The sequence below is a fragment of the Gouania willdenowi genome, chromosome 4 (assembly GCF_900634775.1).
Source record: "Gouania willdenowi chromosome 4, fGouWil2.1, whole genome shotgun sequence".
NCBI lineage: Eukaryota > Metazoa > Chordata > Actinopteri > Blenniiformes > Gobiesocidae > Gouania > Gouania willdenowi.
The window spans coordinates 40,980,134-41,002,498 of record NC_041047.1 but is presented as its reverse complement, the minus strand read 5'-3'; the positions used below and the strand labels follow the sequence as shown (position 1 = coordinate 41,002,498).

General features: G+C 39.9%; 2 protein-coding genes across 5 annotated transcripts in view; one reads left to right on the top strand and one right to left on the bottom strand.

Moving 5' to 3' along the window:
* cherp (calcium homeostasis endoplasmic reticulum protein) overlaps positions 1–2,696 on the top strand; it is a 29,297-nt gene extending 26,601 nt beyond the window's left edge. Inside the window, exons 15-20 of the mRNA XM_028444635.1 lie at positions 663–749; positions 1,212–1,352; positions 1,434–1,541; positions 1,625–1,728; positions 1,809–1,994; positions 2,494–2,696. Coding sequence (XP_028300436.1) covers positions 663–749; positions 1,212–1,352; positions 1,434–1,541; positions 1,625–1,728; positions 1,809–1,994; positions 2,494–2,531 — 664 coding nt within the window. The 3' untranslated portion in view covers positions 2,532–2,696. The remainder of the gene's footprint in view (positions 1–662; positions 750–1,211; positions 1,353–1,433; positions 1,542–1,624; positions 1,729–1,808; positions 1,995–2,493) is intronic.
* Positions 2,697–6,683: 3,987 nt separating this feature from the next.
* The window catches only part of tdrd5 (tudor domain containing 5), a 42,512-nt gene continuing 26,830 nt past the window's right edge, over positions 6,684–22,365 (bottom strand). For 2 of the 4 annotated variants that reach the window (XM_028444636.1, XM_028444638.1), the window contains 4 exons: positions 20,999–21,058; positions 20,655–20,837; positions 20,392–20,569; positions 6,684–6,963 (listed from right to left, as the gene is read on the bottom strand). In XM_028444636.1, the coding sequence (XP_028300437.1) occupies positions 6,887–6,963; positions 20,392–20,569; positions 20,655–20,837; positions 20,999–21,058 (498 nt within the window). In that variant the 3' untranslated portion in view covers positions 6,684–6,886. Of the gene's footprint in view, positions 6,964–20,365; positions 20,570–20,654; positions 20,838–20,998; positions 21,059–22,365 lie in introns of those variants that run through there. The other 2 variants (XM_028444637.1, XM_028444639.1) reach the window with 2 other exon arrangements.

Here is a 22,365-nt window from a genome sequence, read left to right as displayed (position 1 = left end):
ATTGATTATCGGCCCAGTCATAAATTAGCACTACATTACCTTCTTTCAGCGATGCTTGTTGAAATAGCATGTGGATGAATTGAAGTCGTACTGTTGTGTATGCCAGGTATTGTTTGCTGTAAACACATGATAGCACCTTGTTTTCATCATTTCTGAGGATGTAATGATCCCAGACTTTAGACGTTTTCTGGCGCCAACTAAATGCAGAATGTTTGTCGCGCATTGATGACGCGCTAGTGGTATGCGGTCCCTACGGGTATAGTGCGTGTCATAGAAATGTAACGATGCTTCAAGGCACAATTTTCACCTTCAGGAATTTTTGTAATCGAGTAACTCAATTACTCATTTCAGCCCTAAATAAATCTGTGCCAAATCAGCCCCTCTTCTAGTTGAGGGATTTTCTTTGTGCAGAACGTCACACATTACATACTGCTAAGATCCAGTGCCACCACATGGTTCCAGCCACTCACTGCAGTACGAGCAAAGGCCTGTTGAGTCACCACATGTGGACCAATGGAAGCTCCCTGCCTACTGAGCTAACACTGTGCAGAGATAGAAAGACTGAATCTGACCAATCAGGAGGAGGAAGCTTGTGCTGTTGTCATGTTGTCCTCCATGCTGGATGATGAGTCAGCGTTTTCTGTTTGCTTTGCTGTGAGCAGTGAAGGCTGGGAGCAGAACGGCCTATACGAGTTCTTCAGGGCAAAGATGAGAGCCAGGAGGAAAAAGGGACAGGACAAACGGATCAGGTGAGCCAGATGTAGCACTCATGCTAAGGTTAGCTTCCATACGCATTGCTAACATTAGCTTCCACGCTCATGTTAACGTTTGCTTCCACACTCATTGGTAACGTCAGCTTCCTTGCTCATGCTAATGTTTGCTTTCACGGTAATTACTAACGTTAGCTTCCACCCTCATGCTGACGTTAGCCTCTACGCTCATTGCTAACATTAGCTTCCTCGCTGAATGCTAACATTGGGTTCCACACTCATTGCTAACGTCAGCTTCCTCGCTCATGCTAATGTTAATTTTCACGGTAATTACTAATGTTAGCTTCCACACTCACTCCCAATGTTAGCTTCCACGCTCATGCTAACATTAGCTTCTTCCACACTTATTCCTAACGTTAGCTTCCACACTTATTCCTAACGTTAGTTTCCACGCTCATGCTAATGTTAGCGTCAATGCTCCAACTGTGATGTGTGTCTCAGCGCCCGTGGAGGAAGTCGGTCCAGGAGCCGCTCTCACAGCAGAGGAAGGTCTTCTTCTCGATCCAGGTCTCGTTCTTCCAAGTCGTCCAGGTCTCGGTCTGGCTCGTCCGGCTCCCGCAGCCGCTCCTACTCAAGGTCCAGGTGTGTGAACATGCAGCCCAGCAGCAGTGTGTGATGTTGGTGTTAAAGCATTCATACAAACCGTTTCTCCCTCATGGTTAGGTCCAGAAGTCGCTCCAGGTCGTCGCGTAGTGGCTCACGCTCACGGTCTAGATCATGTTCACCAACCAAGCGCCGCGGTGGGCCCAAGTCCAGGAGCCCCTCTCCTCTGTAAGTCCTCAGACCACAGGTTGAAGGCTCTGGAGCTTCTGTGTTTGAGATGATGATGAAAATATTGAGTTCCTCTCCAACAGTTCCTCAGTAGCACCAGGACCAACTGCTGTGTCCACATCCAAGCAGCCTCCAGACAGTCGACTGGGAGAGGAGAACAAGGGCCACCAGCTGCTCATGAAGATGGGTACGACTAAGCCCCCCGCCACGCTCACGCACATCCAGCTCCAGTTTTCCACCGTAAACGTTGTGTGTTGTGGCTCAAAGGTTGGAGCGGTTCTGGAGGTCTGGGAGCCAAAGAACAGGGCATCGAGGATCCCATTAAAGGAGGCGACATCAGGGACAAGTGGGACCAGTACAAAGGTGTGGGCGTCTCACTGGACGACCCGTACGAGAACTATCGCAGAAACAAGAGCTACAACTTTGTCGCTCGCATGAAAGCAAGAGAACAAGGTACAAAGACATAGATTTAAAACCACTCATGCCAGGGTTGGGGTCAGTTACATTTTTCCATTACAATTACATCTTCAATTACCGATGTTCAATTACGATTACAGTGACCATCATTTTTTTCCAATAAATTACCATTATTTTTATCCTCAAAGTCAATTACAATTAAATTCTCAATTACTAAAGTTCAATGACTGCTAATCACAATTACTGAGCCTTTTTTGTGTCAGTATGCCCCTCGATTTACATTTTTTTTAAATGGTAAAATGTGGGAAAGTGAGATTTGAAACATACAGTATTTTATTAATTAACTACATATAAGTAGAAATGTACATGAACTGTAACATGGTTCCCCACTTTTGCATTAAATTACAATTTGTATATATTTCCTGCAAAGTCAATTACCTGAACTCAATTGCAGTTCAATTATTCCATAATTGTAATTAACTATCAATTACACACACAGACACACACTAAGCCTCCTCTTGTTTTTCCTCCTCAGTGGGACGAGACCCTCAGGAAGCTGCACCACCAGAGTGACCTGTTCCTCCATCACTTCCTCCATTTGTATCCACAGTTGTGAACCAGAGGACAGAACTAGATCACAACGTCATAGAAACGCAGTAGAATCATCTATAAGTCCAGCTTTGTATTTTTCCAGTGGCTTAAATTCCAGTTGTCCAATTAAAACCATTCTTTCTCTCATTGTTGTGTTTAATTTCACTTCTTTCATCTTTAGGACTAAAGCTTATTCAAACTGCTCCAATGCTATTGGTTGGTTGAAAAAAAGTGTTTTAATGACCCTTTAGAATGCCTTCAACTGTGACATGGTGCAGCTGTTAAACCACAGAGAGATACAGTACGTGAGTATGCTCTCAATGGACCAGCGATAGAAGACTATCAGCAACTTCCTCTTCAAGTTGCTTTCTTCACAATCCCTGAGGTGTTGGTACTCTGTTTGAGATCTACATCCATGCGCACAGTGGCTATATTAAGGCATCAAAATGGGCAAAAAAAATTGAAACGCCTCAAAATGAAGGAAAGGGTTTATCATCAAAATGGTCGAAAACTTTCAAATGCCTCGAAATGGCGGTAAGGCATAAAAAAGGGCGAACATTTTTTTCAAATGCCTGAAAATGGAGGTATCTCAACAGGCGGCCCCTCCATACATGGCAACCCTCGATGGGGGAGGGTGTTAAAAGTAGATGAGGTGTATCTCTGCCAACCTTTCATCCGGCCATTATTTTCCGGCGTGCAAGGGAACGGCAGTTCCGTGGGCCGTGCTGGTTGGGGCTGTACACGAGGCACGAGCACTGAGCAGGATGAGTACTATCTGGGTCCTTGCAGCTGGACCGTGTGGCGTTGACAGACAAGGGCTCAGGTAGCATGCCAAGAGTGACAGGGCTTTGTTCATGGGCAGGAGGCCATGGTTGAGCAGTTACTGGTAGGAGAGGTACATGGCACAAGCAGAGCTGCTCACGTACACCATGGATTGGCAGGATGTCCAGATCTGGGATGGAGTGTGGCTGATTTTCTTCACCAGCTATCACTTGTCTTGGCACGAGGGCCTGAGGACAGTTGCAACCGATTAGCAGGCCAATATCACAGCTTTGGTGAGGAGCAATCTCATCTGCAGTGTTCTCAAGATGAGCCCATGCCTTTGCAGTCTCTGATGTGGGGATGTGGTCTCTGTTCGCAGGGATGAATTCTCTGGAGTAGGTCGCTGGCATAGGGATCAAATTGTCTGAGTAGGACCCTCTTCCTTGAAGATCAGTCAGTTTCTGGCAGGGCAGAACTGTGCTTCTTGAAGCAAGAGTGGAGAGTTTCAGCTGAACTGATTCACCTTTCGTGTTTGAGTGCCTTTACAGTCTCATCAAGGATAAAGGTAGTGTCGCTCTGTGTATCGAGAATTGCATACACAAGAACTTCACGATTTGGCTTAGTAGTGGCAGACACCCATACTGGAATTATTGTGGACGTATGAGTACCAATAACCTTCTGAGTGACTGAGATGTTGCTTCACGTAATGTACTTGGTCTTTTCCCTTGACTGATCACGATTCTGTATCACCCCAGACCTTGTTTGCATCCTCTCCTCCTTGGTGCGGTTGTCATGCAGGCAAGTTGGATGTCGTTTCTCACACGTTTTGCAGATGCTTCTGTCACCACAGTCCTTGGAGCGATGGCCAGACTTCAGACAGCCAAAGCACGACCTCTTCTCTTGAATGAACTTGACTCTTTCTGTGGTTGTCTTTTTCACAAACTTACGACATTCTTGGAGATCGTGACCTGCTTTCTCACAGAAGATACAACTTGCAGCGTTTGACTCATCTGAGCTGGTTGCTAAGACCTTTGCTCCTGGACTTCTGATCTTTGAAAACTTGCTCTTCTCTCCTTTACTTGGTTTCAGAGCATGGAATTGGATTGCAGGCAATTTTGGCTTTATGTGTGAGAAACTTAAACTGGCTGAAGCTTGGGAATGTGTGACTTTCTTCTTCCACTTCTGTGACCTTCCGGTTCCATCTTGAAGTCAAAAAGTCTGTAACGAGAATCAGAAAATCCTCGCTAAAGTTCAAGTTATTAAGTACATCAAGACCTCTGATTTGAGAGATAGCGGACTCACAGCTGCGAAGGAAGTCAGCAAATTCTTGTAGTTCCAGACTGCCTTTGGTGCTTATCTTAGGCCATGCATCGGTCTTGTCTCTGAAGGCCTTGGCGATGAGGAATGGATTGCCATATTGCTCTTCTAAGATGTTCCATGGTAAACTGACTCAGTACCTAGGATGAAGTAGCTCCACTCACGTACTTTAGAAGATAGTAAATCCTTTCATCAGCTGGTATATTCTTTCTGTCAATCAGTATCTGGAAAGACACTTCCAGTCGTTAAATCTCAGTGGGTCACCATTGAACATTGTTGGTTCCGGTACTGGAATGAGACAGGCACTGATTGACTCTGCAAATACTCTGATCAGAGCTGCTGTATTGTCCTCTTCCTTTGGTTGTGCTACAGCTTGTGGTGGAGAATGGTGTTGCAGTGGGCTAAATGTCATGCTTAGCTCCATGCTTGACTTTGCCTTTGACCTTTCTAGAGCAGCTAAATTATTTCTTCATCTTTACTCTGTTCAGATGTTCGACTTGAATGTTCACTTTCTTCATATACTCTCTGCCAAGCTTTGGCAGCCTTCGGCTTCTTGATTGTCTCTAGTCGTTCTAATTCTCTGCATTTGGCTTCAAGCACTCTTTGTTTCTCATTTAGTTACTTTGGAGCATTGTCCACTCAGTGTCTATTTGGCTTCTTTAGTGACAACCTTCCACTTCTCATAGCACACTGAAATGACGAGCAACCTTTCTTACTTGCTCATCGTGCAGTTTCTGACCCTTTTCCGTTAACTTGCGGACTCTTTGTGGCTCTTGGGAGTAAGCAGGGTTATCAACTATTACGCATTCAGATGCTGATGGGACCATGTCTGTGCAGTACAGCTTATCTTAATCAGCACGTTCTGTGACAGTCACTCGTGGCTGCATGTCCGTGTGGCTCTGCTGGGCATCCGCATCTGCACACATTCTTTCACTCTGACATCATACTTGGATACTGTGGTTCACTGCTTTCTTTGTTGTATTCAGGGGAAAAGTCTTCTCACTGCTCTCTGCTGCTGTTTTCAGGAGTGTTGAGTTCTCACTGTACCTCCCTCGAGGTGTAGTTATAGACGACAGCACAATTGTTCTTCGTGGCTACTGATCTGGGTTTATTAAACTCCAACTCCAAAACCGTGAGAACTAGAGACAAATAAATACAACTAAACACAAATCACTTAAACTTAATAACTAAACAATACACAAATTGCACCTAAACATAAATTTCTTATCAATGCCTATGAAATATGCTATATCAAGTATGTACAAGCACAAACTAATATTTACACATCTCTCAACTATATATATATATATATATATATATATAAATAAATAAAATGAAACCTTCACAACTATATTCATAAATTAAATGTCCCAAGAAAAATACAACTAACTCTTGTCCGTCCACCCACTTAACATGTCCCTCCGGAAACAATCGCCGACATGCAGTTCCACCCAAATAAAAATTAAGGATTTGAAAAAACTAATAATACTACACTGCTAATGTGATGCAGTTACACAGAGCATCAGCCTCTTCTACACACACACACCAAAATGGTATACAACACAGTCTGTGTGTTCTTTTTGTATTTTGTAATACGACTATGATCAACAAAGAATGCATGCATGATCAATCGTAGATTAAAAATAGCATTTCATTCTTTTTAAAGCAGGAGTGTGTACGTTATGTATGTTAATGCTCTGTGCTGTGTATGAGTGTGATGAGGACCTGCACTGATTAGCAGCTTTTTAATTGGCTGAGTCAGCAAAAGTCAGGAAGCCCAGCAGTGATCCAGGACTCATTAGTACCGTAGAATGAGCACATTTAAGTCACTGAGCTAAGTCACCTCAATTCCTCTGTTGTCTGTAAACATAATCATGTTAAAGCTGCACCAAACTCATTCTTTTTTTGTTAGATTTATTTTTATTGTGTTCACACACTAACACATTCATATTAGGAAATCATTCAGAATACCACACAAAATATTGGTTTTTTTGCATTAAATAAAATGTATTTACTAAAACAAAGTTACAAACATATATTGCTTTGTCCCTTTATGATCATAAGAACATATTTGTTTTACTTTATTACATATAGAACAATGGTAAGAACATAAAACCAACAATACAAGTGAGCTATATAAAGAACTGTAGCTCATTTAAGTTCAAATTAAACTGAACCAAAAATACAATAAACCAAATCAATATTAAAAATCTCTTATCTAAAGCAAACTTTGCTAACCTTTTTGAAAACCACATTCATCAGTAAGAAAATCTGCCTCCAAACACAGGAAACATGTCTGAAGACCGTCGTCGGCAGAGGGCAGAGAAGGCCCCACCTTGAAAAAAAATAAAAGATAAAACTTATTCTTTGTGATGACAAACATTTCATAGAAAACATCTTTTTATATATATATCAGTGGCGGATGCTTTAAGACTACAAGGGAACCTCAGCTTCCCCTAAAATCAGTGGTCAAATATGTAGTGTGGTGTGTACATTTCATTGACTAAATATATGACAGAACACATGTATGTTTAGTTCAGAATCAGCTTCTTATAACAGGAAACTGACAGTGACAGCGTGACGTTCTTCATTCATTACCGCAGCGTCACAGTGTTAATAAACAGTGGTGAAGTTCAGCTTCAATTGACTTCAATGGGACAGGATTTAGGGGTTGATCCACTGCAGTCAAACTAGACGCTCATTGGATAAATGCTCGGTTATGACGCACTTAGTCCCGCCCATCGGACGCCGGGCTTCACAGGAGGTCTATGGAGCAGTGGGCTGGATCTGTCCGTTCCGGACGCTGGAATAATGGATGATGATTGGATGATCTGTCTCAGGCTAATTCAATTTTGATTGACAGCGAAATGAGCCAATCAGAGAGTATGACGTTGTAAGCACACAGGCGGGTTTTTCAAATATTTCAGTCCGTTGCTCTGTGTTGACACGGAGACTTTGCTGATCCTCTCATAGCGAATTAACTTCTGACAAACCTAGTGTCTGTTTTTGGTGTTTGTGGAGACTGTTACTGCTTGTGTTGTGAGACTTTTGACCAAACACTCACACTCCAGCGCGTGCGTGTGTGATAATCTACAAATAGTTGTTGACAACAAAATGTGAATTCTACTAGAATTCACATTTAAATAAACAGATAAATTTTCTGAAGTAGGCAGAAAATGAGCTTCCCCTGCATGAAAGACCAGCAGCCGCCACTGATATATATATATATATTTAAAAAAAACTATTGCAACAGAACGCTCAAACCTCTGCCAAGAAGAAAATCTCCTCTTTGTTATATTGTCAGTTATCTAAATCAATCATCCTCATGGTACCATGATCATTCACACTTTAAAGGTTCGGAAGAAAATTCTCCATTGTTAATGATACAGTAGGTCCTAATGTATGGTTTGGAACATGGCGATGAAAAACAACCCAGATCTGATCCGGATGAAAACCGGCATATTTATTAAAGATTGGTTAAATATAAACAGATCAAATTTTGAAATTTTGCCAATGATGAGAAAAAGGGACTTTTTGATTTTTGAAACTAATCCAGAATCTTCCATAGACTAAGGTCTATCCTTGGGTAAAATTTTGTCATAATCCGGTAAGTTTTTTTGGACATAATTCCAGTGGTGGTTCTGACATGAATTAATCCCTGAGCAGGAAACCTTAATAACCCCCACCAACACATCCAAACCAAAATACCAACAACTGGGCCAAAATGAAATGCAATTATTTATTATGGTTTTCTTTCTTCTTCACAAAATATAATAACAAGCAGTGTAATGTCAGGCTTGTGTAGCTTAGTAAGTAATCTTTATTTATAGACCACTTTTCACAGGTAAAAACCACAAAGTGCTGTACACAAATTTCAGTATCATCCCATCTAAAGAGAACATGGAAAAATAGTAAAAAATAACATGGGAGACAAGAACGGGAGAACTGTGGGTCGCCAAAAACATTGGAGACGCCCTGTATTTATATGAAAAAAGGGAAAAAACATAAGGAGAGGTGAGAGGGAAAAAAATGTTCTTCTTTTGGGAATTCAGTTGATAATCAAATAACACTAGTAGACTGTTATAGAATTCATTTTCAATTTAAGTTTAACATTTCTAATTATAAACATTCAAGAAAATTATATACAAAACAAGTCAAAAAGTATTTTAAAAAGTAGAGCAATTTAAAGCTTGTAAACTCTGTATAGCTTAGTGTACTGTCATAAAAGATTAAATAAATATAACAATAAAATAAATCATCACTGGAATAAAAACAATTCTTATAACAGTAAAATTAAACGAAAAAATTAAAAGGTGTTTTGTACACAACTACAGACTACAACTAAAAATCAACCCAAAAATACACCCTAAATTGGGGTTTGGTGCTTTGTTTAAACTAAAAATGTACCCGTCTTGCCTTGGTGCGGGCAAAGTCATGACTCGTCCTCGTGTTAGTTTTTCACCTATGGTGTGATTTACACTCATCACTGCCAAACTACTTGCCCTTTATTATTATTTAGCCATAAATGTTTATTTAAATGAATAATAGTTAAATAACTACAATAATAATTTGGACACATTTGATGACAATTTATCTGATTATTTGTTAAATAATAATTACATTTATTTTTTTATCTGGCTGCATCCGTGTGAGTGCGTATGGATGACCTTATTTTGGACGGCTGAGCGCTTTGTCACGTCCCACAGAGTGCACTTCTCTCTCTCTCTCTCTCGCTCCGCGGGTGAGGAGACGATGCACGCTCACGCAACTTTCCTGTGGGTAATGCAACGGTGAATGTACCAAGTATAAACACCAATGTGTTCCTTTGGAGTGCGCATGGTCCGTGAACGAAGCCAGGCATAACGAGTCCTTCACTGAGTGCGTGCTCACATTGAGGGCAGCAGTAAAAAGGAAGAACGTGCTGAGCTCAGCAATAGAGCGTACAAGCTCATCAGGATCAGCATGGAGGGACCAGAACTGATGGACTACGATGCCAGGACAGATATTCAGCTGTGGTTCACCCAGGACAGGGGTCTGCAACCTGCAGTTCTGGAGCCTATTGTGGCTCTTTGACTCTTTTGCAATGGCTCCCTATAGCTTTGAAAAAAAAAAAAACTATTGAAATAGTTATTTTTTTTACAGAAGCTATTAATAATTAATGACAAATAAAATCAAGATATAACAATTTGTGAACCTAAAATAAATCACATTGTGCAATGACTCAGCACCTTCCTACTTCACCTCCTACAACATCTACAGACCATCACCTGTCCTGCACCTGTGGCTAACCTTAAGTTTTAAATCCCTGGTAAGAAACTCAACCAACAAAAACACTTTTCTGGAAGAAAATAGAGATTTTAATTGTGTGGGAACAGATTCATTTACCCGCCAATGTACAGGTTAAATATGCATGTTTTATGTCTGGCAAGAAATGAGCAATTAACATGTGTTGATCACATGATCGTGTTATCAAATTCAAGTTACATTTTGTAGACTTTCAAATACATTAAATAAAAAACATCTTTATATAACATTGTGTTCATGTAAACTGAGATGTGTAAGAATTTGAAGATGCAAGATACTGTTTTCTTAATGTAAATTTATTTTATTTTATTTTAAACTGTTTTTAAGTTGCCATTTACATGATCAATAAAAATCAAGTCAAATTAAATTAAACTTTATTTTATTTTTTTTAACTGTATAGAATTTAATTCACTGTATTGTCTTCATTGAGAAGGTATTTTTTTGGCTCCAGGAGGACTTTAATCCAGGTGAGATGAGGTTAAATGGTTCCTTATAGAGTAAAGGTTGCAGACCCCTGACCAGGGGAAGAGGGTTAGGAGACCCCACAATAAGAGCTGGACCCTCTGAATTTAATTCCATGGGGTGAAGCAATGTAGATGCTAAGTTGGTTATGCTACTGTTAGCTTAATTCAAGTACAGCATTTCTGCAAAATAAAAAATAAAAAATTTAATTATTTTGTTACATCTGTTAAGAAATGACCTGTTATTTCAGCCACTGCTTGAAAACTTAATATTGACACTAAAACATTAAAACATTTTGCAAATATATCTCGAGTCACTGTCAATCTTTACTTCAACTATGGTACGCCAGCTACGTCAACTATTAATCAACTTGTATGGCTTGAAAAAAAAAAGTGTGTGACCAAATTCTGTGCTGGTGCAACCAACCGGTAAAGTTAGTGAAGAGCTGTTTCATCTTCAACCATTAATGACTATCATATTTAGGATGCTGTTAGTACTTTAGCCATTTGGGGAGTGCACGAACCTCTCCTCATTGTTGTCGTTTCTATGGCTTCTTTCTGGTGACGGATGGGGATACGTTAATCTATTTTTGACATGTTTTGTTTACTTTGATAATATGTTCGACTGTCTGCGGTTGCAGGACCGTTATGTTATAGCTGGGGACCATTTTAACTAGTGACCAATGAGTCCCACGTGGGGTTTATCAAATTGTCTAATCAAACCCACAAATAAATAGTTTAGTCATTACATTTGGTGGCAGTCTCGAGCCCTGTAATGTGGCCGTGCTGTGTTGGGCCAATACAAAAATGCTATTTAAAATAATCATAGCTTTAATCACACAAACATTATTGCCTTTATTGTAAGTTCCCAAATTTTCAAATGAGAAATGCATAGTTCAGAGTTGCCTTTGTTGCAGCATCAGTGTCGTAAACGGAGATGTTGAGGTTTTTTTTGCTTATTTTCACTGGCCCTTCCACTTTTTTGGGGGCCTACCCACAATCAAAATCCTGGCACCACTATGATTAGTACTTGAAAACTAAGTATGAACTATGAACCTAAAAGCACAAATAATTCAATTTACCTTGAAGAGATATCGTTATGATCATTTAAATCCATGCCATTTTTACCTAACTACTTATTTTAGGACTTCAACTATACAGCAACATCTCATTTAATCTGATTCACGTCCATCAGTGTTTTAATCTGGATTTGTAGAGTGGAGGAGAGCGCTTAGCTAATTCCAATGTTAACAAAGATGGCAAGATAAACGTGCTTTAATCTCTTCCTTATATGTACTGTGAGGCTTTTATTGCCGTTACACAAGCTTAGAGAGAAAAACTTTGGCAATTATAGAACTTCTATAAAGGCAATAAACAGTGTGAGATTTTCACCCGCAGACGCAAGACAAGCACAAAAACCACTCCGGTGAGCTCGTGCTCTCCGGGAAGCTCTCCTGTTATAAACAACACGGACATTGCTAGCATGGCTAGCCATTGAAGAAGTGCTATCAGAGCTCAGGTCACTGCGGTCTGACTTTGGAGGAAGACTTGATGGCATCAATCAGAGATTAACGAGCATGTCAACTACTCTCACAACACTAGAGGGTAAACTAATTGCCACGAACCAGGACGTTACAGCCAACACTGACCGAGTCGAACAGGCTGAGGCCCGCATTGCTATGACCGAGGAGAGACAGCAGAAGACTGATACAGCCCTACAATCAGCTTTAAAGCAAATCGCTTTCCTGGAGGCAAAAACAGAAGATCTTGAGAATAGGGGCCGGAGAAAAAAAATCTGCGAATCGTTTTCCGGGAAAAACAGCAGATCCTTCACGAGGCGCAAATAAAAAAAAAAAATCACGTTTGCGCAGGATCTCGGAGAGGATTTCACCCGGTCATAAAAGGCTTCATTGACATTAATGCTTTCCGCGGATTTCAGTACAATCCATGCAAGCTCAGGAACCTGCACGGAGGCAAGATGCACCTATTTTCCACACCGCAAGAAGCTGAGGATTTCTACAAGCAGCTCCCATCTACAACTGAGGACACTCGCCCCTCGGGATGAGCAAGCTGTACAGTGTGCTGTAATACAAGATTGGTGAAAAAAAAGCACTTTGAATAACTCTCACGTGAAACAGGTTACATATTTTTTATATTGATCTAATTTAACGACCCTTTGTTCTAAATTCTAATGTTGGCAGTTACATTTGAACAATTTAGTTCTATTTCATAAGGGTAACAAGTAAATACAATCGTGAAATGAACATGGTGGATGGTTACTGATTTGAGAAGAATTGGGGTCATGTTGACTAGCTGCTCCTCAGAGTTGTGGATCAGCGTCCCTACTAACCACTATGTTCTGGGAGGGTGGGTGTGCATTCAGTGGATGAAGTGCAGGGTTTCAAGGGAATGTTCAGTAGTTCAAGATTGTTCATATGTGTTGGTATGGATGTGTTTGTGTGCCTGTGTGAGTTTGCACTTTAATGATATTAATTATAACCCCTCTCAACTGGATCTGCTTGTCGATAGCTCTGCTAGTCTACTAAAATCCACCTTGGACTCAATTGCCCCATTGAGGGAAAAAACTATTAAACGTCAGAGGAAAGCTCCGTGGTTTAGCTCTGAAACTCACACACTCAAACAAACAACCCGTAAATTAGAGAGAATGTGGCGCTCCAATAAAACAGAGGAGTCACGAATACTCTGGCAAGAAAGCCATAGTAAATACATGACAGCCTTACGACATAGTCGATCTACATACTACTCCTCACTAATTGAAGAAAATAAAAATAATCCGAGGTACCTTTTCAGCACTGTAGCCAGGCTAACACAAAGTCAGAGCTCTATTGAGCCCATGATTCCTCTAGCCCTCAGCTGTGAGGACTTTATGACATTTTTTAACGATAAAATTCACAAGATTAGAGATAAAATTAGCCACTCCCTGCCTTCACCTGGGCCTGCTGTACCATTAAATGTAAATAGGCCTAACCTAAACTGTTTCACACATATAGGACTTCAGGAACTTAACTATTATTTCATCCTCCAAACCATCGACCTGCCTTTCAGATCCGATCCCAACTAAGCTGTTTAAAGAAGTTGTTCCCCTGGTCTGCCCATCTTTGTTGGAGACAATAAATATATCCCTATCAATAGGCTACGTGCCACAGTCCTTTAAAGTAGCTGTAATCAAACCCCTTCTCAAAAAACCTACTCTTGATTCCAGCACTTTAGCAAACTACAGGCCTATATCTAATCTTCCTTTTATTTCAAATATTCTTGAGAAAGTTGTGGCGGCTCAGCTCTGTGACTTCCTTCAAAACAACAGCCTGTTCGAGGACTTCCAGTCAGGTTTTAGAGCTCAACACAGCACAGAGACTGCTTTAGTTAAAGTAACTAATGATCTACTCTGGGCTTCAGATGAAGGACGACTCTCAGTGCTGGTTTTATTAGATCTTAGTGCAGCTTTTGACACTATAGATCACTATATTCTACTAGAGAGATTAGAGGAATTACTTGGAATCACAGGGACTGCCCTAAACTGGTTTAAGTCCTACCTATCTGATAGGTACCAGTTTGTACACGTGAATAATAAGTCTTCTGTGTACACTAAAGTAAGCTACGGGGTTCCTCAGGGCTCTGTGCTAGGTCCAATCCTCTTCTGTATCTATATGATCCCCCTTGGTAATGTTATGAGAAAATACTCTGTTAACTTTCACTGCTATGCTGATGATACCCAACTGTATGTATCAATGAAGCCAGGTGAGACAAATCAGCTATCTAAACTTGAGGCCTGTCTAAAGGACATTAGGGCCTAAATGGACCAAAATTTTCTTCTTCTTAACTCAGACAAGACTGAGGTCATTGTACTGGGCCCACGACACCTTAGAGAAACCTATGCTAGCCTAACTGCCCTAGATGGTATTACTCTAGCACGAAGCACAACTGTTAGAAACCTTGGGGTTCTATTTGATCAGGATTTATCCTTCAACTCACATAAAACAAACTTCAAGAACTGCCTTCTTTCATCTCCGTAACATTGCTAAAATCAGATCTATCCTGTCTCAGGGCGACGCCGAAAAGCTAGTCCTTGCTTTTGTTACCTCTCGACTGGATTATTGTAATTCTCTTTTAGCAGGCTGCCCGAGCAAGTCGCTTAAGACACTTCAGCTGGTTCAAAATGCTGCAGCACGTGTACTGACTAAAACTAGGAGAAGAGATCACATTACTCCTGTATTAGCCTCTCTGCATTGGCTTCCCGTAAAATATAGAATAGAATTCAAGATTCTTCTTCTCACTTATAAAGCCCTAAATGGACAGGCACCAGTCTAGCTCAAGGAGCTTGTAGTGCCATACAATCCCCCCAGAACACTACGCTCTCATAATGCTGGCCTACTCGTTGTTCCATTTGTCTCTAAAAGTAGTATAGGAGGAAGAGCTTTCAGTTATCAGGCCCCACTTCTCTGGAACCATCTACCAACCACGGTTCGGGGGGCAGACACCCTCTCTACCTTTAAGGTTAGGCTCAAAAACATTCCTTTTTGGTAAAGCTTTTAGTTAGGAACCAGCTCATAGCTCATAGTTAAGATGCAATAGGCATAGACTGCCGGGGGGGTCTGGCATGCTCGGTTGGAGAGGGCGTTAAGAGAGAGGTCATTTAGGTTAGAGAGGGACCGGAGAGGGTCCCATTCCTCTCTCTAACACTCCCTCTATGTCTGCTTCTTCCCTTGTGTGTTTGCTCCTGTACTCCTTCTGGCTTTTGTCTTGCAGGTCAGTGGGATCCTCAGTGTGGAGTTACAGAGTCTCAACAACTCTGTCTCCACCCTCTCCTCTGCACACACCCAACACAGCATAACGTGGATGGCTGTTCATCATAGGAATGGGATCCACACAAGGTTCCTGCTGCGTAACAGAAGGTTTTCCTTGCCGCCATGATGAATTCATGTTGGGTGTGGGATACATATGTATGTGTATATACGTATATATGCATATGTGTGTATCCATAAAATGAAGAGTCCGTACTTAAGACTGCTCTACTGTAAAGTGTCTTGAGATACCATTGGTTATGATTTGGCGCTATACAAATAAAAGATTGATTGATTGATTTATCTATTAATGGTTAACTCTTGGCTTTAATGCTCCTTAAGTTCATAATCAGAATACATGGAAAGGACAACATAGGAAAGTAATTTTAACATTACTATAACAAGTTGGAATGTCAGGGGAATGAGGAAATTGGTAAAAGTTAAAATAGTATTGACTAGATTAAAATATTTAAATTCAAAGATTGTTTTTATACAAGAATCACACATGACAACACCAGATATTCAAATCCTAACTAAAAGAGCCAGGTCAGGTATTTCAGGCTCCTTTCACCGGTCATGCCAGAGGGGTCGTAATTTTGATCCACAAATCGGTGCCATTTCAAAAAACCAAAATCATCTTGGACCCAGGTGGGAGATATCTTATTGTACAAGGTATTATTCTGTCACAAAAAAATTAATTTGATTAATGTATATGGCCCCAATGATGAGTCCCCATCCTTTTTTGAAAAACTCTTTTTGACTCTATCTGCCCTAGATGGCATATATATTATGGGAGGAGACTTTAATTGCACCTTGAACACTTGACAGATCTTCTCACACTGACAATACACATACCAAAACTAGAAAAATAATGCATAATTATATAAAAGATCTTAGGTTGCAAGACATATGGAGGGATAAAAATCCAACTAAAAAACCATATTCATGTTTTTCAAGTAGCCATAAAAGCCACTCACGAATAGATTAATTTCTAACATCCATAGAACTACAAGTGAAAGAATGTTGTACAGTAGCATTGTAATGAGTGACCATGCTCCAGTCTCCATTAAAGTTCATTTGGATAAAGTTGAACAGGGTCCAAAAAGGTGGAGATTGCAGACTTTTTTGTTGAAAGACAAGGTTTTTATCAAGCTTATCAAAAAATGTATAGACAATTATTTTGAGTTTAATAAAGATGAAACTTCAGCTAGTATCAGATGGGAAGCTTTTAAAGCCTATATAAGAGGAGAAATTATCAGTTACACGAGTACCCAAAATAAAAAATACAACCAGGAAATTCTATTAATAGAACAACAAATTATGACATTGGAAAATGATATTTATAGTAGTAACAACTTAGAAAAAATGAATAATTTAATTAATATGAGAGCTAAATATGATAAATTGATGACTGACAAAGTTGCAAAAAGTTTGTTGTGGGTAAAACAAACATTTTATGATCAAGGAGAGAAGGCAGGCAAGTTGTTAACCTGGAGAATTAAAAAGATGCAAGCAGATAGAACGATCCTTAGTATAAAATCAGATGTTGATAAACTGACCTCCGACCCATCAGAGATAAATAAAAGTTTTAGAGAATTCTATAAAAAACTATATGAATCAGAGTGTCATGGAAATGAAGAAATTCAAAATGCATTTCTTGATAAATTACAGTTCCAAACATTACCTGAGGAGGATAAAGAGACACTTGATAACCCACTAACAACAAAAGATAAATTGGAAGCTATAGGAAATATGAAAAGCGGCAAAGCCCCAGGACCTGATGGGCTGCCCGTTGAATTTTATAAGGTATTTAAAAACAAGATTGCCCAACCACTTCTTGACATGTTTAAAGAATCGTACGAAACCAGAACTCTCCCAGAATCCTCAAAATTAGCTACAATTACTCTGATATTAAAACCTAATAAGCCCCAAGATGAGTGCTCATCATATAGGGGGATCAGTCTTATGGGATGTGATATGAAAATATTATGTAAAATCCTGGCAAAACGATTAGAAAAACTTATACCAAAATTAATAGTAGACGACCAACAAGGTTTCATTCAAAAGAGACAAGGCTATCATAATATTAGACGTGTTCTAAATATACTGTATGAGAAACAAAATGCAAGGGATACAGCAATGCTGGCTGTAGATGCATGCCAAGCATTTGACAGGATTGAGTGAGCTCATCTTCTGAAACCATGCTTCAAAGATACGGGCTAGGAGAGGAATTTATCAAATGGATCGAGTTGCTATACACAAACCCTACCTCTCAAGTTTTAACTAACAGTAACGTCTCAAATCCTTTCAATTTACAACGCTCCACAAGACAAGGGTGCCCGCTCTCCCCAATTCTATTTACTCTGGCCATGGAACCTTTAGCCATTGCAGTGAGAACTCAGATGGGACTATCGGGGGTATTTATTGGGGGGAAAAATCATCTTATATCTTTATTTGCCAATGACATTTTTTCTGACAGACCTAAAAAATACCATCCCTAACCTGGTGAACTTAAATGAAAAATTTGGAATGTTTTCTGGATATAAAATTAACAACAGTAAATCTATACTTGTGTTTCTTAATGAAGACACAGATGGATTTAACTACTTAGGCATCAACATTACTCCAGATTTGAACAAAATAGTTGCTACTAATTATGACCCTCTGGTAGACAAGGTTACAGAAACTTTAAATCGTTGGTCAAACTTACCCATCTCCATGATAGGACAAATAAATATTCTGAAGATGTCAATTTTACCCAAATTCTTGTATCACTTCCAGACACTCCCCCTGCCATTACCACAAACATTCTTTGATAACCTAAACAAAACATTCAGTAATTTTATATGGAACAATAAGAAAACGAGGCTTCGGTTTAAATTACTGTACTTGCCCTATGAAAGAGGGGGGCTCCAACTCCCAAACCTTAGATGGTATTACATGGCTGCCCAGTTAACATCAGCTTCACATTATTTTTGCACAAACTCACCTCCAGCTTGGATGACTATTGAACAACAATCCATTCCAGATTTGCCTCTTAATAGTTATATTTATTCAGCCAATTTAAAAACTCTTAAAAAACAGACTAAGAATCCCTTTTTAAAAAACACTATTATCGTGTGGCACAATGCACATAAACATATTAATGACCCTTTATCATTATCCCGATTCACTCCCTTGTGTAATAATGAACACTTCACACCTGGTAAACAGGATGGAGGATTTAAACTATGGAAGGTGAAGGGTGTTCAAACGGTTAAAGATTTATATGAGGATGGATTACTGCTTACGTTTGGTGAATTGTGTCATAAGTTCCAAATTCCTAGAAAGCATTTCTTCAAATACCTACAACCAAAACGTTTTCTCTCATCCAAATCTGAAGACATTTTACATATTCCCAATCTATCACTAATAGAAGAAATGTCTCTCAACAAGCGTGAACAAAAAGGTTTGATGTCAAAATATTATAATTTAATCAGGTCTAATTCACCAGATTCAACAATAGATAAATTAAATGCTTGGAGAAATGACATACATGAATATATAGATGAAACAGATTGGAATGAAGCTTGTTTGAGGGCTCAAAAAGAAACAATTAATACACGACTAAAGGTACTCCAACACAAATGGTTGACAAGGGTCTATATAACACCTGAAATACTTCATCACATGTCCAGCGATATTCCAGACACATGTACTAAACGTTGAGATCACAAAGGGACACTTGTACATTGTGTATGGGAATGTACAGATATACTACAATTCTGGAATGATGTGCTCAAATGTCTATCAGAAGTTTTTAAAGTGAAGATTCCCCTTTCAGCCAAGCTTTGCATACTAGGAATATACCCAGGAGATTTTGCAAGAAAGCAAAAGAAATTACTGGACTTTGGGTTATTGCATGCCAGGAGAGTTATTGCCCTAAACTGGAAGAGGATGGAAGCTCCTTCAATTCAACAACGGAAAAAAGAACTTTCAGAATGCATTGGACTAGAAAGACTAACATATATCGCAAAAGGAAAACAAAGGGACTTTGAAAAATTATGGGAACCTTACATGACCATTATAGCAAAATAAGTGTTTTTTATATATATATATATATATATATATATATATATATATATAATTCTCTCTTCTCTCTCTCCTCACTATGGCATGGGTTACAGTGTACAACAATGTATAATATCTTTACGTGCAAGCTTCACTAAGCGTGAGTGTGTGTGTGGATGGATGTATGGTTGTCTTATTATTATTATTTTTCCTTTGTTTTTCAAATCCCATGGTTTATGTCAGCATGACCATTTTGGTAATTGTATTTAAAATGGAAAACTAGTAAACATATTTTGAAAAAAGAAAAACAATGATATTTTAATTTTGCCAATGATCAGGGATGAGTTGGTCTTTTAATTTTTTTAACAAATCCAGAATCATCATATTGATCCGAATCCCCTACATAATTTAAAGGAATCTTCCATGGCCTAAGGCATAGAAAGGCAACTTCCATCACAGCGGGGGCCAAAAAATGTGATTGTCTGATCCGAGGGCCACATTATCAACAATTATGTCAGAATTTAGAAGAATGACTCATTCTGAGCATTAATAGAAGCTTGAAAACCCACATTTCCTGTGTTTTAAAATTCATTTTGTTGAATTTCCCATCAATATGGCAAATTTTTGTGGTCTCTTTAAAGTCAATGTGTGTCTTTGAAGACTTTTTGTGTATATTGTTGTTAGTGTAGTCACTGTGTGTGTTTAAGTGGTCACTTAGTGTGTCTTTGTTGTCATCTTTGTGTTTTATGAATAATGTTTTGTAATGTTTATCTTTTTGTTGTTACTTTTTGTACTTTTCTTAACACGTTTTCTGTTTCTGGAGTTTTGTGTATTATGTTGATCTTCGTATAACTTCCAACTTCATGAATTACAATTCTGTTTTGGGGCCGCACAAAAGTAAACCGAGGGCCGCATGTGGTCACCGGGCCGCCAGTTGCCTATGACTGGCCTAAGGTCTTATCTATGTTTAAAGTTATGTCAAAATCTGTTCTTTACTAGTGACATAATCATGTTAATAGACAGACAAATGAATAAACTGAAAATAAACCCAGTAGCTTCTACCAAGCTTTAGACCATAAGGACAAACTGCATCGCATTGGCTTCAACTTCTCCCACCTACTGATTCATGAATGCAAGGTTTCTAACCTTGGTTGCAGTCTTGGATTTGGTCCATCGGAGGCTTGAAGAGGTTCAACATGCTCAGGATCAAAGGTGGTTTGAAGATGGCTGTGGCAATAGGATCATCATGCACTTCTGTCATTGTTTGGCAAGTGGAAGATGAATTAAGGATCACAGGTGTTGGTGGAGGAGTCGGGGTTTGAGTCTAAAGCAAGAATGAACATCATCAGTAAGTCATCAGGCAAAAGTGATTTTCACACAATAAAAATCTTTCTATTTTGTCCCCTTGCCTCGTCAGAGTTATAGTGACCCGGGCTGGTCTCAGACTGGATCAGATCTGGAGGAGCGAGAGGACTGAAGCTCACGGATGTTAAAGAGCTGAATGATGAATTACAAGTCAAATCAGAGCCCAATTCATCAAAGGTAAAATTTTTGTCATTTCTCAGAACGTTGAAGGAGCCATGGTCCGGATGCTGAAAACAAAACCAGGACCAGCGCATTGAAACATTTAATCAGTAGTTAAACAGCACATTTCACCCTCCCCAAACATTCCAGAAAAACGTCACTCCATACACAACCTTAAAGCAGCACTAGTTTCAAACAAATAAATATGACTGTGGAGGAAGGATCTTACCTGAGGGATAAGCTCATGGTTATCAATGAGCATCAGACCGGGCATATCATCTTCATAATCCTGAAATGTATTGGCAAGAGAAGAAGGAAATCACATTAAGCTTGTGTTAAAAATTAAAACACTTTGAGGGGCGCTGTCGAGCGAACAATGGAGGAGGTTGTGTTTTGCAGAGCGGAGCAGAACAATATTTTAAAAAGTGTATTATAGGGCACAGTATAACTAAGAAAGTTCCAGTCTGGGCTTGTTTGAAGTTGCTAACTCGATATAAAAAGCAGAAATGGCTGGAAAACCATCCAGAGGAAAGCAAACAACTCTTTTGCAAACGAGGCCTACTACTCCGAGTCAGCCTGCGGCCTCTACTAGCAAAGACTGCCCAGGTGAGGCGGACTCAGCGGCGACTACTTCCTTGATCGACACGGAGGCCGTCAAACGCGAGCTTCTGTCCTCTCTGCGGAAAAATTTGATACACTCCTAAAAAAGAGTGTCCGGAGTGCTTTGGAAAGCGAGATGGCAATTGTGAGGGCCGATATCAATGCAGCCAGACCGACCTAAGGGTATACAAGGAGACTATTACAACCGAGTTGTCGTCGCTGGGCGTTACGGTGAAAGGAGTGGAGGAAAGCCTGTCTACGTGCATGGATGATATTACGCAGCTGCCTCACCGCAGTGGCTTATACCTTGGGAAGTAAATGTGAGGATTTGGAGGCGAGGTCAAGGAGAAATAATATCAGACTGGTGGGGGTTCCTGAAAATCGGGTGTGTTCTATATCCTCAGTTTCTGCACTGCTCAAACAAGCGTTTGAATTGGAGGAGGCGCCGCTGCTGGACAGGGCGCACTGCTCCCTCCCAGTTTCTGGATGGGGGAGCCCTCCGCGCGTCATCGTGGCCCGCTTCCACTATTTCCAAGACTGTGCAAACATTCTTCGTCTTGCACGGGAAAAGCAACGAATTAAGATGAATGGGACGACGGTCTCAGTATTTCCGAACAACACCGCCAAAACAGCCTAAGCCCGTGCAGCATTCAATGATGTCAGACGGCAGCTCCGTGGGATCGCGGGGGTGTGCTTTGACATCCTCTATCCAGCCCGGCTCAGGATCACCCATAACAACGAGGAAAAAACGTTCTTCACTCCAGATGAGGCCCAGAGATACATAACTCAGAACATTACATGACCCTGAACAGGTGACAAAAAACTGAATGATGGTGAACAACAAACAAAAGGCTTAGGGTTCTTAGATATAACAATATCACAGATTTCAACATTACCTGAGTTTATTCAAATCTTTAAAAAGAAAGATGCAATGCTCTTAAAATTAAGGATTTTTTTTCTTATCTTATTATATATCTATATCTTATTATTATTATT